Source organism: Apteryx mantelli, chromosome 1 (genome assembly GCF_036417845.1).
Source record: "Apteryx mantelli isolate bAptMan1 chromosome 1, bAptMan1.hap1, whole genome shotgun sequence".
Classification (NCBI taxonomy): domain Eukaryota; kingdom Metazoa; phylum Chordata; class Aves; order Apterygiformes; family Apterygidae; genus Apteryx; species Apteryx mantelli.
Window position 1 is genome coordinate 104306422 of NC_089978.1, and position 13945 is coordinate 104320366.

Genomic DNA, 13945 nt, shown 5'->3' on the forward strand with positions numbered 1-13945 from the left:
CTCAGACCTTAGGGCTTGATCCTTGGAACTTAAATAGCAAGTTCTGCAGACATTAAGGAAATTTGTACCAGAAACCACATAAAGATCCTGGAACACACTTTTACTACCAGAAACTTGAACTATGACACAGCTGTGTATCACCAAAATGTTCATAAATGTTCAGAATGTCCATGGGTTATGCAGCAATGCTACCTCTTCCCTATTATACCAGAAGGACCAAGCAACATAGTAAACAGAGCTAATTCTCCCTCCTCTTACCATAAAAACCCACCACTATGTTATGCAGGCTGCTTGAGAAAATAATACTCAAATTGACTGTTATCAGCTTCTTTCCTCTGATACTAATCAAGCTATACTGAAGGAACTCTTACCAGCAGCAAGAGCTTTACAAGACAGCCCTAGAAAGATCACAGTAACTAAGTAACAATGAAAACACTTTCCAAAGAAAGCCTTCTTGCCAGTCACTCTGTCACCAGGTTATGTCAATTATTTTTCTTTAAATGGAAAGGCTGCACTGGAGAAATGAACAGCTGAAAAGCAATTTTGGTCACTGTGTAAAATCAAAGTGCCTGTACTATGCCCTTGGAGACTGCTGCACTTCTCTGTTTATAAAACAAGGCTACCAGGAGCTCTTTAAAATTTAGAAAGCACTGGGTTTTTGGGGTTTTTTTTAATAACTTAGGTAAGAGTTTTCATTTTCTACCTCTTTGAATTTAATATTCAAATTCTGTTTAAATTAATATTTTCACTGCTATAGAGCAGTCAGCAGAACAATACTGAGTTCTCTCTCTAATGAGAACTAGTAAATTTGGCCCCCCAAAGATTTCTCTGACTCCGACTGCATCTCTGCAAATAAACTTCACACATTTGTATTTATATAGTTTGTTTTTTTTTCCTGAATTCAGCTATGAGCATTGACAGAAGTTAATAAAACCTCATAACTCAAAGCATTTCATGCTTTAATGTGATCTGTTTAGTATACTAAAGGTTCCCAGTGTTTTTAATATTTGGGACACCACCAGTAACTATTTGTTTTCCTGCAGCCAATGTTAAAGTGTTTGTTTTGATAACAAACATAATAGAACAATTAAGGGAAAAATCATGACTGCTGAAATGTTGCAGCTTGTATTTAAAACATTTAGAATTTGTGTATGTATTTCAGATGGAAATTTTTCATTAACATGAACTCTGAAAACAGAACTCTTGCTGAACGTGCTGGGAAGAAGGCCAATCATATAAAGCATGCTGCCCTTTAAGTAAAAAGCTAAATCTCTTGAATCAAATGAGGTAAGTGCAACAGTTCTCCACCTGGCGCCATGATTTATGTAAGGAAGGGGAAGAAAAATTGCCAAAGGAGCTGCTAGAAGCAAGCAGGGAAATGTCACTATAGTTGAACAGAGGTACCTGAGGATCAAATTAGGAGATGGAATAGTGGTGAGAACAGATAGATTAAAAAAAGCAAACAGAATCCATTTGGAAGACCTAAAAATCTGTGTAACAGTCTATTCATGTCAAGACTTCAGCTGAAAGGTAGTAGTAACTCAGCTCTGTAGCTCCCAGCTCTTATTTCTGTCCTTCTCCCCACTTAAAGCTGATTAAATGCTCCATCTTCTATCCTGCCTCATTCCTGCTTCAGACGCCTTCCCTAAGACCAACCAGAACGGACAGTTCCACCATTAATTTCCCTGTGCTTGCTTTCTCCACACAGCCAACTGAAGTGTATCCCTCACGTAAGAACCACTGAGAAGCACTTTTTAAGGTGGAAGGGGAAGGCTAGGAGAAGTTTAAGAACTTCTGGAAGAGTCTGCAGGCATAAGGAGAAGCCCATGTATAAATCATCCAGGTCTTGAAAAAACAGTATCAAAACCATTTATGTCATTCTGTTTATTTTTATGGTGAAACTATACCTAAGCAAAATAACTTTCAAGTAGTAAGCTTTTTCTATCTTCAAAAAAAGACACAGGTGTGTTTATACAGCCATAAAACATTTACAAAAGAGCTTACCTTTTCGATCAGTCTTAAAATCAACCATAATAGGCTCAACGCTGCCTTCTTTGTTTTTTCCCAGCCCTTCTCCTTCTCTCCAGCCCATTTTTCTCATCAGTTGAGCTCCCATTCCTCCAGTTACAGGGGCTGCTCTTAAGAACTGATCCTATCCAGAAAAAGAAAAGTAAAACAAGTCCTAAAGTTAGCACTGGGATTTAAAAAAATAAGTCGGAGCTTCCAAAAATGTTTCTAACAATGTTTCACAGATTCAATTCAAATGAATACACCTTAGCTTTATATACATTAACCTCTTGTATAAACCAGAATTCACGCAGACACACAAGACACAAATCAATAGTCTCAAAAAAGAACAACTTAAAATTTTAATGCAATCCTTTAATTCAAAAGTGGCAAGTGACCCATTTCAGACGTACGTATTTAATAAAATGATAACCGTTTATTTTTAAACACACTACTTTGGTTCCAATGTCTCTCTTCTCATCTTGTGAAAGGAGGCAGTGTTAACTGTTTAACTGGCAACATTTGTGCCAAGTGTACCTAGTTATTGAACAAAATACAAGCACATTTAGTAATGACATTCAAATAGTGTTTAGGCGTATTTTAAATATAAAAAAAAAGTTTCCCATTTTATTATACAGCAGTTGCACATTCAAGTTTTACTCTGAAATTCCACATGAAACAGATACAGGTTTTTCTTTTCTTTTTTAAGGAAAAAAGGCGCTTAGCCACACAGTTTAGCAGCAGTAGTTGTCACATTGTTTCAAATCATCATTAACATAATAGTTGTTAAATGCTGAAAGCTTATAAACAGAAATTTTAAAAATCTGTTTTGATGTAAAGAACTTTAAAAACTCCTTAAATGTTTACGTACCTAGGCCTCGATGGCCGCAGTGTTGTGAATAGTAGGGCTGGCATTGACCGTGGCAAGAAGGCAGCTACAAGGATTTGACCCTGAAACAAGTTTCCATATAGAGGGGTGAAAGTTCACAGGTTATTCTGTGAACTATCATCTCTCTTCTGCCCCACCCACTGACCCAAGTAAGTAAGTCAATCATTTCCATCACAGCAAAAAATTGCTCGTCTTAAAATATACAAGTTTACACACTGGCACTGGTAAGTCCGTCAGTTATTTTGCACAGTAGATCAGATGATACAATGCCTAATATTTTGTAGAAATTTTACTTACTACCAAAACAAATTAACAGAACATTTTTCCTTTATTTTATTTTGAGTTCTGCTTGCAAAAGTAAGCATTTCCAAAATTTGGAAAAAGACTGATAGTTCCTTGGTTTCGATTCATACGTAAACAAAACCAGAAGTCTTACTTTTGCAGAAACTGCGGATAACGAATTTTTAAGGGGATTAACTTTTCAGCATCAGTAGCTGATACACACTAATGGTGTGTGTGTGTAATCCCCAGTATTCACAGCGTTAAATGAAAAAAAAAAAAATCCTAAAGATTGTGGTAAGACTTCTCCAAATATTTACCTATTAAACAATAAAGTACCTATCAATCATGCAACTGGATGCTGCATTTAACAACAAGGTGCTCTGATGGAAGAGTAGAGAGGCTAAGCCCACCTCTCCAGTTCAACTTTTTTTTTGACTGGTGCAGACCATGCAGTTTGTGTGACAATCAGAGACAATCAGTTTCTTTGATACGAACTGCCTCAATCTATACACCTAGAATGGCTTTTACTTACTTCCATTTTCATCCTCCCCTCTCTTTTCCAGGAACCTCTCATAAGAATAGGGCAACCATGCCGAGAATGATACAAACCCCAGTCAATGTCACCCTGGGTTCCGATTCCTCTTTTGTACCTGCTTTGCAATGATAGAATTTTCAATATCAACATCTGTTTCATTATCACCAATGTGCATTCAGTTCACAAATCAAATACAGCGCAATTTCATGATGAGGTCACTTTAGTATTACACGGCTTTCTCATTACACCTGCAAATATACTAACTTTGGTGGTCAGAGGTGGTATAGAATGAGGAAGGAGAATAGAATCAAAATTCTGCTATCCGTAGTTTAAAACTGAAGCACTGAGTTCCTATAAAGGAATTAGAGTCTGAACAAATTCCAAATACAGGAAATAAAAAGTTCTAAATTCTGAAGTGCATTTATTAAAAAAATAGAAATCACTGTTTCATGTGTGAACTCAAAATCCTATCTGATAACTTTAGTAGGATATATTTTTTTTCCAGACTACGCTGACTCTCAGACATGCACAACAGAACCGAGACAAGAAAGAATTAGAATGGAATTATTTTTGTTTCATCACAGAACTATCAGCTGTACTTGTGCATCACACTAAAGATCAGACAAAGTAATTATGGTACCGGTATGAAAGGAGCCTAGAGAAGTCTATTTTGATTCAGGTTACTAATAAAGCAAAAAAAAAAGGCTTTTTTGACTTGTTACTGAGAATAAGACAAATAGGAATCTCTAATGCCACCAGTACAATTATATTCCCCTTGCCTTTTTTTTTTCCCCTCATTTGAATGACAGTAAAATTTACTTACCCATGACCTAATGGGGTACGGGTAAAAATCAGTCTCATGTTTATAATGAAATTTCAAAATATAAAAATATTAGAAATACTAACAAGAAGAGAAACAAGATATAAATTTCTTTTCAGTTTTTAGAAATCATAAAAGGCTGAGTCCCACAAAGGTATTTAACAGCGTAAGTACCCTTGCAGATCTGGCCCATAAGGAAGATAACAGACTGACTTGTATTTAACACAGTAAAACCCAGGTTTCTGGTTACTGTTATCAGAGTGAATTAACTACTGAGAAAGTAACTGTTATCTTTCATTCTTTAATCCAAATTTGAGTAAGTCAGCATGAAAATTTAAGGTCATTTTTCTCATCTTCGGATCTCTAAATTCTATGAAAAGTAAGCCAAATAAAGCACACTTTCACTCTGCCAGCAGGTAGAGACAACAAGCCACATTCTCAGGTCAACAGCTTCTCTTTAAAAAGAAGGCTACATATAGTAAAACCACTTAAGGTTTTCAGTATTATTAAGCAAAACTATTCCTCTTTAAGCAGTGAAACAAATTTGGAAAAAAAAAAGTCAGCATCAATATCAAAACAAATCTACAATGCCTGAATGAGCATTTAAGGGCTTAAACAACAAAAAAATCACTTTAAAGATGATTTTACAGCTTTCTGCTGAAAAACAACACAAGTGAGACCATCACTGTTATTTAATTGCAACAGCTATCTCTGCAGTAAAAATAACATACAGTATTGAGTAGAGCTATCTATTAAAAAAGCACCTGCAATGTGAAAAATATTAAAGCCATAATTATTTGAAAGATTCTTAAATACATAATCAATCATTGCCCTTTGAAAATATCAAATTTTTCTCACAAGGCTGACATGGCATTAAAAACTTAAATTTTGACAGAGAGCAGGTTTCTTTCTTTTCAGCCATATTTCATTTAGCAAAAGACAACAAAGCCTTCAAGGCTGCCAGGTGAACAGTCTCAGTTGTAGTTCAACGGGCTGTCTTAAAGATTACTTCGAGACTGACTCCAAAGCTCTGATTCGAGAAACAGGAACATGCATCTTTGGTGAAACTTTTAGCAAAGCAGTTGAGTTTTGCATTGAACTGTGGCACTTTTAGCAGCAGCCACATACGTTCCCTCACACAAGGGGGAGAATAACTTTCTGAAGAAACCCATCAAATGCCTTATGTTCGCTAACAGCTTCAGGATTTTTGTTCACAGTTTTTGCATTGGATCAGTGGAAAGTAAGTGGAAAGCAAGCTGAAGAATAGCCGAAGTATATATAGTCCCTTGCGAGGGCCAAACAGGGAGCCAGTCTAATACAACCAATGTATGGTTGATTTGCCTTGCCACCTGGCCTTCTTTCCCAAATACAGCTCACTATATCATGTAAGGCAATAAGCATATGAGTAATTTGACAGGCTGCCTTGTCAGAAGATCAGCTTGGCAAGACACATGCCAGTCCTTGTGGAAGTGACTGTCATAAGACTTCTCCTTGCCTCCACTGCTGGTGAGAGTTTTACTCATCTGCTGTGGCTAGACAGAGGAAGAATGAAAGATTTACCTTTTCAGAATTCGCCACGCAAAACACAATATTGTAAAGGCCACTGTAAAACTATATGCTGTGCTTTAGCGCAACTAGATGAAGCAAAGAAATCCCAAATATTATCCTGTGCATCTAAAATATTGTAAAAATGTTGTTTTAGAAAGTAAGCTTGGGCTATAGTACTTAAGCTGATCAATTTGGAAAAAAGTGGGGACTCTGGAAAAGCCTGCGTAAGTAGACCTCAACAGAATTTGCTTGGAAAAAAAACCTGACCACTTCCTCGTTTATTTACAGCAGCATAGTATATTTGTAACAAAGAAAGAAAGAAAAAAAAAAACAGCCTCCAGAACAAATAAATCGTATTTGTGAACTGATTACACCAATGATGATAAACTGAAACAGAAACCACTTTTCAGAAGAAAAAGATAATACTGGTCATAAATCTGTTTTAATGGAAACCTAACAACATATTATTTTTTTTAAGAATACTGCTCATAACCCTATGCATAAACATCATAAATTAGCACATTAACTTTAAAAAACAAACAAACCATACTTCTAAATGGTATATCAATTATTCAAATCTGTCACATTAATCCATAACTGAATTCCTCAAAACTTTATTGAGATGAAGTTGAAACTGCAGGCGTTTTGGTTTGAGTACATATTACCTCTCCAGAAAACTTCTTAAAAGTTTAAAAAAAAAAAAAAAAAATACCGAAATCCAGGAAATGCAAAGCGAAGACTGCACTCATCAAACAAGCTCCGTAAGTACTTTAATTGTTTTCCCTTCTTGCCACTGCTCTTAAATTTTGTTACTTCGGTATCTCTGTCAAGCCCAAGGTCTGTATACATAGATGTTCTAATTCTATGTTTACTGATATTCAAATACCTAGTCCACATTTAGTCTGTTTCTGCTAAAGAGTGCACGTCCAAAAGTCCTCTGTAGAGCTTATGGCAATATCCTAAGCAAAACACCTCCAGTAAACTACATTTTTAGTCAGAAGTGTGCGTTAATTTACACATACTACATACCCCCCAAAACCCCACAGCCCTACTAGAAGATGAAAATTAAAAATATTTTTTTTTATAAGAGCAACATAAATTCTTTTCTTAGGATGAAAAAGGGAGCACAAGTTTGATTTCTCAGTGCTGTATGTCGCATAATTGACTGGACCAAAGTTGAATTACTTCAAGTGCCTGAGAAATATAAGCCGTACTTTGCATTTCATGGTTGGTGTGTATTCATGTCACTGAGAAAGATAACATGCATTCATAACCCATTATCCCTACTGCACTTTTTTCTGTGAAATCATCCTCTAACCACAGGATGTGATTCCGCATTAAGTTCATCAACCCTAAGTTTTGCAAAGGCTTTCACAGGCCCCACCATTCCTACACAGAGGTAGTCTTGCTTACTCCCTAACGCATTTTGTAGAGGGTGCGTGACTGTAACTACTTGTTATCCCATGAGTTTGATGACAATGTGCGTGCGAATATGGAACCTGGAAAGAGCAAAAGAAGTCAAGCTGAGGAATGCCAGAGCAGGAAAGAGGACTGTGTCCCCGTCTTCTTCACCCAACAACTCTTCTGTTGTTTACAGTAGCAGCCTCCTCTCTGAAAAACCACATGATACTTGCTAGGGAGGACATCTACTACTGCAAACCACTACATATTTACAGCTATGGGAAGGATGGAAGTGCTTCCACTGGCTCACTCTCATTTCTAGGTTCATCAAGATGTTCAAACACACTTCCGCTCCTCACAACAGTCATGTCCACAAGCCAGACAACAGACTCTTCTCTCATTTTTTTCCCTATAAAGCATTTTAGGGGAGCAGATCACAAGAAAGGGTGAAGTTGAAAGACTGAGGGAAAACACACTTGCCTTCTCCACTCAGTGTATTTTGTTAGCAGACAGTCCTGCTACTGCAAGGCACAGAAGACCATCAGAGAACCTCAAGGAAGGAAAACTGGATGAGAAGAGGGGGCTTGGAAAAGAGATGATCATGGGGACATTCCCCCTTTCCTTCATCTTTGGAACCATCGGAGGTATGCAGAAAGGGGGAACCCCCAAACAGACCCTGCAGTAGGGTTTGCTGATCTCTTTCACAAGCCTCTTGGTAGAAAAGTTCTCCTTTTCTCACCAATACATCTCCCTGCTGAGTGCTTTACATTTCTAAGTTCCTCTGCCAAGACAATTATTGTAACCACTGGAGCCAACATTTTGTTGCAAACTCAAAAGTTGGTAAATGTTAAAATAAGACTTTATAATAAAACTATGTTCTATGTTCAGTATTAATACTGAAAAAGCTCAAAAGGTTTCCATCTAGCAAGTAACTTGGATCTTGGCTATAAAGTGGAAAAATAAGTTAGTCAATCTTGGCACATATTTCTGGTTTTAGGATGTCATAATTCCAGACTTCTTTGTTCAGTTTCCATCAGATTTTGCGGAAAATTCTACCTAAGCCTCAAATCTAACCTGTTCGTTCTGAGGGCTCTCTTAACACTGGATTCTGGAAGCAAAAGCAAGCACAGCCTATACTCAACTACATTATTTGCGAGAACGATCACTGTAACTCATTATTCTTTTTCCTAAAAGATAGCTATTGCTTGAATTCCTCAGTTCTACTTCTTGAAAGAGAACCAGTTCAGCATTCATTTTCAAAGATGAAGCATGAATTATTAAACTTATAAAAAACGCATGTATGTATGACGCATCACGCCCCGATAAAAAGCCAGTATTACTCTTCAGTAAGAGGTAACTATTTCAGTGCACAATGACATTAAACTTATTGACCCAACTGCAACTCCTGTTTTAATACTTGAAATATTTGGCTCCCAGAAAACACTGGTGATGCAAATAGAGGCAAAGTAGTAATTGGATAGAACCAAGTCAAACAGAATGGCAGTTTGGGACTTGGTTCATTGAAGTTAATGCCAAAAGATCGATTTCAACGACATCAGGATCAAACCTTGCCTGATCTGTCCTGATCCCGTAAAAGTAGTGATGGACCTACCACTGCAACCATACCAATATCGTGAATGTCATTTCAGTGTAAGATAACACTGTGTATGAACCAATCTTACTCAAATACCAGACGCACATCTTATTTCAGTACTCTAGATATTAGATTTGAAATGTCATGATCAACACCTTAACACACAACAAAATGAACACAGCAGCAGCAAATATCTATATTGAACAAAGACATTGATTTAAACTGAACCTGTTGTATTTGACACATCGTTGCCATAGGTTATTAATGTTTCAGGCACATTTTCTGTATTTTCCGATATTTTCACTGGTATTTAATATAAGATATTTAGACAAATATGTCTGCGTAACTTCTACCTTTCTAATCCATGCTTGGGGACCACTGTTGGTCAATTCATCTGAGGACAATATCTGTGCTCCAGTACTTCCTGTGAACTGACCAGGTATGGAGTTTGACTGAGCCCAGGCATCAATCTACAAAACAAAAATCATTGCAAGACCAAAATAAAAATTTGCATATTCTTCCTCTCAAAACTCTGTTGTTTATGAGTAACACCCATTTGATCTTTCACCTATATTTACTGCTATGTCCATTAACACTCATTTGTAAACAGATGCTCAGAAAAGCAAAGCACGTTAACCCTAAGTTTGTAGTTCTTGGTCCCCCAAAATTAGTATTATGAAGTGTAAATTAAAGGCAGAATTTTTAAATGAGTGCCCATAGACTGAGCTTCCAAAAACCTACAAAATTTTAAGAAAATCAGCTGGTTTTGAGGGAAAGAATTTTACTCTTAACTTCATCAAAATGCTGATTAAAAAAAAGCACAACATACCTGTTCCTGTGCACGATTTAACATGCACATGGCCTCTAAATCAAATGTATTCTCATTAAGCCTTTTCTGAGCCACTGCTCGATCATTCATAGCTGTAGATATGTCCACAGCCTAGGAAGAAAAAGATTATTTTTAAAAATATATCACACTACAATAATATCCATTTAATGTGGAAAAAGCTGTTGTAGAATAAACGCTACAAATACTAAGTTGTTTTACACATTGAATTGTTAGTTGGAAATATAAATAGGTAAAGTGAAAAACAATTCCTTAGACTACATACCAAATATATACAATCTGGGCTTTCCCAAACAAACAGAAAACTTGAAGTATAGCACTCTGGTAATTTAGTATCAAATGTACAGATAAAATATCAGAAGATTTATTTTCAAAGAACTAATGTTTTGGTCACAAAAAGTTCTGCTTTGTAATACTTAAATAGAGGAGCATGTCATAGTTCAATGGAATGTAATTAACCAACAGAATTAAATGCAACTTAGATAAGAAATTTAAGCAAAAGACCTTCACAAAGAGCTGTTCACATGAGTGTTCTACTGTTAATTCAAACTAGAACTTCAAGTAATGTGTATTAAAAAAAAATTACATTAAGAATCACATGCATTCCATAAACTGGTACTTAAAATCTTAAAAAACTTCAGACTAAAACAGACTTACAAAAAAGTAGAACCAGACTGTTAACTCACAAAATTAACTGTTTTGGAAAGGATTTTAGATCTGTGCTGCTGAACTAGAATTAAATTTAAAGAAAAAAAACTGGAAATCATCTCCCATATTCAAATTGATTCTAAACTAATCAGAACCATTTCAGTAAAAGTATGGAGCAACAGAAGAAGCTCAATGCAAACTTCTGCTTTGTGTGCAAAAGCCATCAAGAGAAAAAAAACATCTGAATGTATAAAGATACAACAAATTATGGCTAGTATAAAGCTCATATAAAACTACTTGTGCCTCATTCTTCAAATAATGTGCATTTTATGGATCATCCTATTTTTAAAGTAGAAAAAGAATACTGTTCAGAGACAAGTCAAAATTATTTGGAGATGAGCATGAGAAGGAGACTGAAAGGGCTGGGACTGTCCAACACACAGAAGAAAATCAAAAAAGCAAGAGGCATATAGATATAAGTTGAGTATTACTGTGTAACATTACATTTCTTAAATGTTCTAAATTACATTTCTTAAAATTTACAAGAATTCTTTTTACTTTGTATTATGAAAGACTTGTATCTTTGGTTAGTGACCATCTCATAACCTTAGCCTCTCACATTACACTAGAATAAAGGGCCAGTAGAAGAAACTGAAACTAATTTAGATTTAACTTTCCTAAACACAAAAATACAGTTAATCCACAAATTCCCTGTCACAGAAAATAGCTCAGGAATTTAGTAAATATTGAAAGATGGTAAAAGACAGACAAGAATGTCTACAATTGCATAAAACAAAGTAATTATTTTTTAAACTCTGGCTATTAAATCTTAGCATTTAAGAATGGGAAAGAATAAAACTTTTTTTTTTTTTTTTTTTTAACTGCTTAGGACAAAAAGGTATTTCCTCCAGGAAGATTATTCCATACCAGGTTGCTGAAGCATCTTGCATTGGCCAAAACAGACTCAATCACAGAAGTCCTACATTTATATGAAAACTGACTTCAATGTTAATTTATTGTCCCAGCTGACGAAAATGCAGATTATAAACAAGGCACAAGAACAATTAAAAGATCTTTTAAAATTTTAATAATCGCCTGACATGACAGTAACATATATAAAAGAATGTCTGTTTACAATATACACTTTCTCGTGTTAACAAGTTCCCTTTACACAGTTAGAATAATTTATATTATTTTTTAAATGTCTTGTTTGTGAAACTGGTTCAGGAGATAAATAAAAGTTATTCTACTCACCAAAAGCTTCAATCCAGCAATACACATAGGCATGCAAGTAGTCCACTGAAATCACATTGGGACCACTCACATACTTAAACATACATGTGTACTTAAGTGCTTTACCGGACTGGGGCCTATTAGTAGGTACCCTGGTTAGTTAGATTTCCCACACACTTTCCCCACACATGGTCAGTCACCATTTTGGAGACCATCATGGCTTTGTATTATGTCAAGACACTCGATGGCAGCTTTGGATCTTGAAAAAAAAAAATCTCTGCTTGAAGTATGAAAAGTTGTTATTATTTAATCAAGTAAAACAGTTCAAGTTCAGCATGCTATTCCCTGCAAGAGTTCTGCCTTTCCAGTCTTGAGTTTTAATAACATTTTCCCCACAGAAACAAAGCACAAATATGGAAGCAAAAAGGACCAGGCTGACAATAGGAAGTAGGCAGTTTTTGGCATACTTTGTAGGTCCGCTGATGCATTAAATGCATTTACTGCATTTTTAGATCAAGAAGGCTTCTCTATATAAAATAGTCACTGCTATATATTTCAAACTTAAATACATTTTAATTCAATACTTTCAGACTTTCAAATATAGCCTCTTTCTCATAGGCTTCCCTGGCTTCTAGAGATATGCTGGTACTTCAGATTACTAAAAAGCATGATTTTTTCCTCCCTCTCCTACTATCACAAGTGACTCTGTTAACAGCATAATGTTTTAATAAAACAATCAGTAATAAATTAAAAGGGCCACTTCAGACCGCTTATTCTCCAATTCTGTGACCTGAATAAAAACAAAACACCACCAAACAAATTATGTATGACTTTTTAATGTCAATGCAGACTTGCATCTGAATTATCACAACTAGATTTCAAAGTTCGCAATCAAATAAAATGAATGGAGGTAAAATATGTCAAACTTTCTGAGGATCCAACACTCTCCCCCACTACCCTACTACAGCTGCAAGGGAGCTTACCTGGCTTACGTTGCTCAAAAGAAGCCATTTCTTCCCCAAAGGTCCTCATAACCAATTTTAAAATTAGTTATAAAATTAAGCAGAGAAACACCCTGTTACCTTTCAGACTCCCTGGAGAAGCATACAGGGATTCTGTCACTACAAGAATATTCCTGTATTTCAAGATTAAGGATTGCCACACCCAGAGGAATAGTATGCTCTGCTGTCAGCTAACGACCCTTGAAATCACCCTTAACACAAACCAAGTTAAGGTAAATGCAAATAAAAATATTTATTTACAAAACGTAAAAACAGACAACATGTTTACAATCATTTATAAAGATACAAGTGACAGAAAGAAAAGAAAGCTATGTCGAATATATTTATTCCAACGTCAAATTTTTAAGGCCTCTTCTATATACCCAATACACAAGCTATCAGTGCTTACCTAACCTGTTTGTCAAAGAACCAGGCCTAGTGTCTCTGGCAACCTGGATGCAGACATCTACAGAGCTTGCCTGCACTATGAGCAAATCATTAACCATTCGAAGGACAAAAGACTTTTTACCACCTGGTAAGAACATGGCCAAATGTTAGTATAAAAAGTTTCTATATTCAGGACTTTGTATATATACACACACTCGTAAATAGGAATTACGGTCTGCACCAACATTTAAGAACGTTTGGCTTCATTACTGGCTCTTGATAAAGACCAGCCAGACAACAGTTCCCATCTGCACTGAGACTGCAGTGAGCTCAATGCCTGACCCTCAAACTCTGCCTTTGAGGTATACCATAAAAACACATCTGTTAAATGAGTTATATTCCAGCCACTGTGCCTTTGGTGCTATAAAAGCCACAGAGGAAATATCATCTGTGCTTCAGGGAGTAAAGCATACAGTTTTAGAATATTACTGAAAGACAAAATGCACCAAGTTTGAAAAATGATTTCATCAGAAATTGAAGCCAAGGCGCTTTTTTTATTGTTTTGAAAGATATGAGAACAATTCTTTAGATGGAATGAGGTGACATCATCTTGAAAAAAAAAGTAACATCTCCATCTTAAATATTTAATTTAATTATAGAAAACCCACAAAATATTTTGAAGACATCTCAAGGGGAAAAACATTTCCTTTTTTTTCCTCCAGTTTATTTTGCATACATTAGACTTTCTTTTAG

The 13945-nt window shown here is 35.8% G+C and overlaps 1 protein-coding gene across 5 annotated transcripts in view; it reads right to left on the reverse strand.

The window, feature by feature from the left end:
* SON (SON DNA and RNA binding protein) overlaps positions 1-13945 on the reverse strand; it is a 40819-nt gene that overhangs the window by 3458 nt on the left and 23416 nt on the right. For 2 of the 5 annotated variants that reach the window (XM_067299009.1, XM_013955277.2), the window contains exons 7-9: positions 9906-10016; positions 9430-9546; positions 2005-2152 (exon numbers count right to left, since the gene is read on the reverse strand). In XM_067299009.1, coding sequence (XP_067155110.1) covers positions 2005-2152; positions 9430-9546; positions 9906-10016 — 376 coding nt within the window. Of the gene's footprint in view, positions 1-2004; positions 2153-2874; positions 2959-3710; positions 3832-9429; positions 9547-9905; positions 10017-13945 lie in introns of those variants that run through there. The other 3 variants (XM_067299023.1, XR_010884565.1, XR_010884564.1) reach the window with 3 other exon arrangements.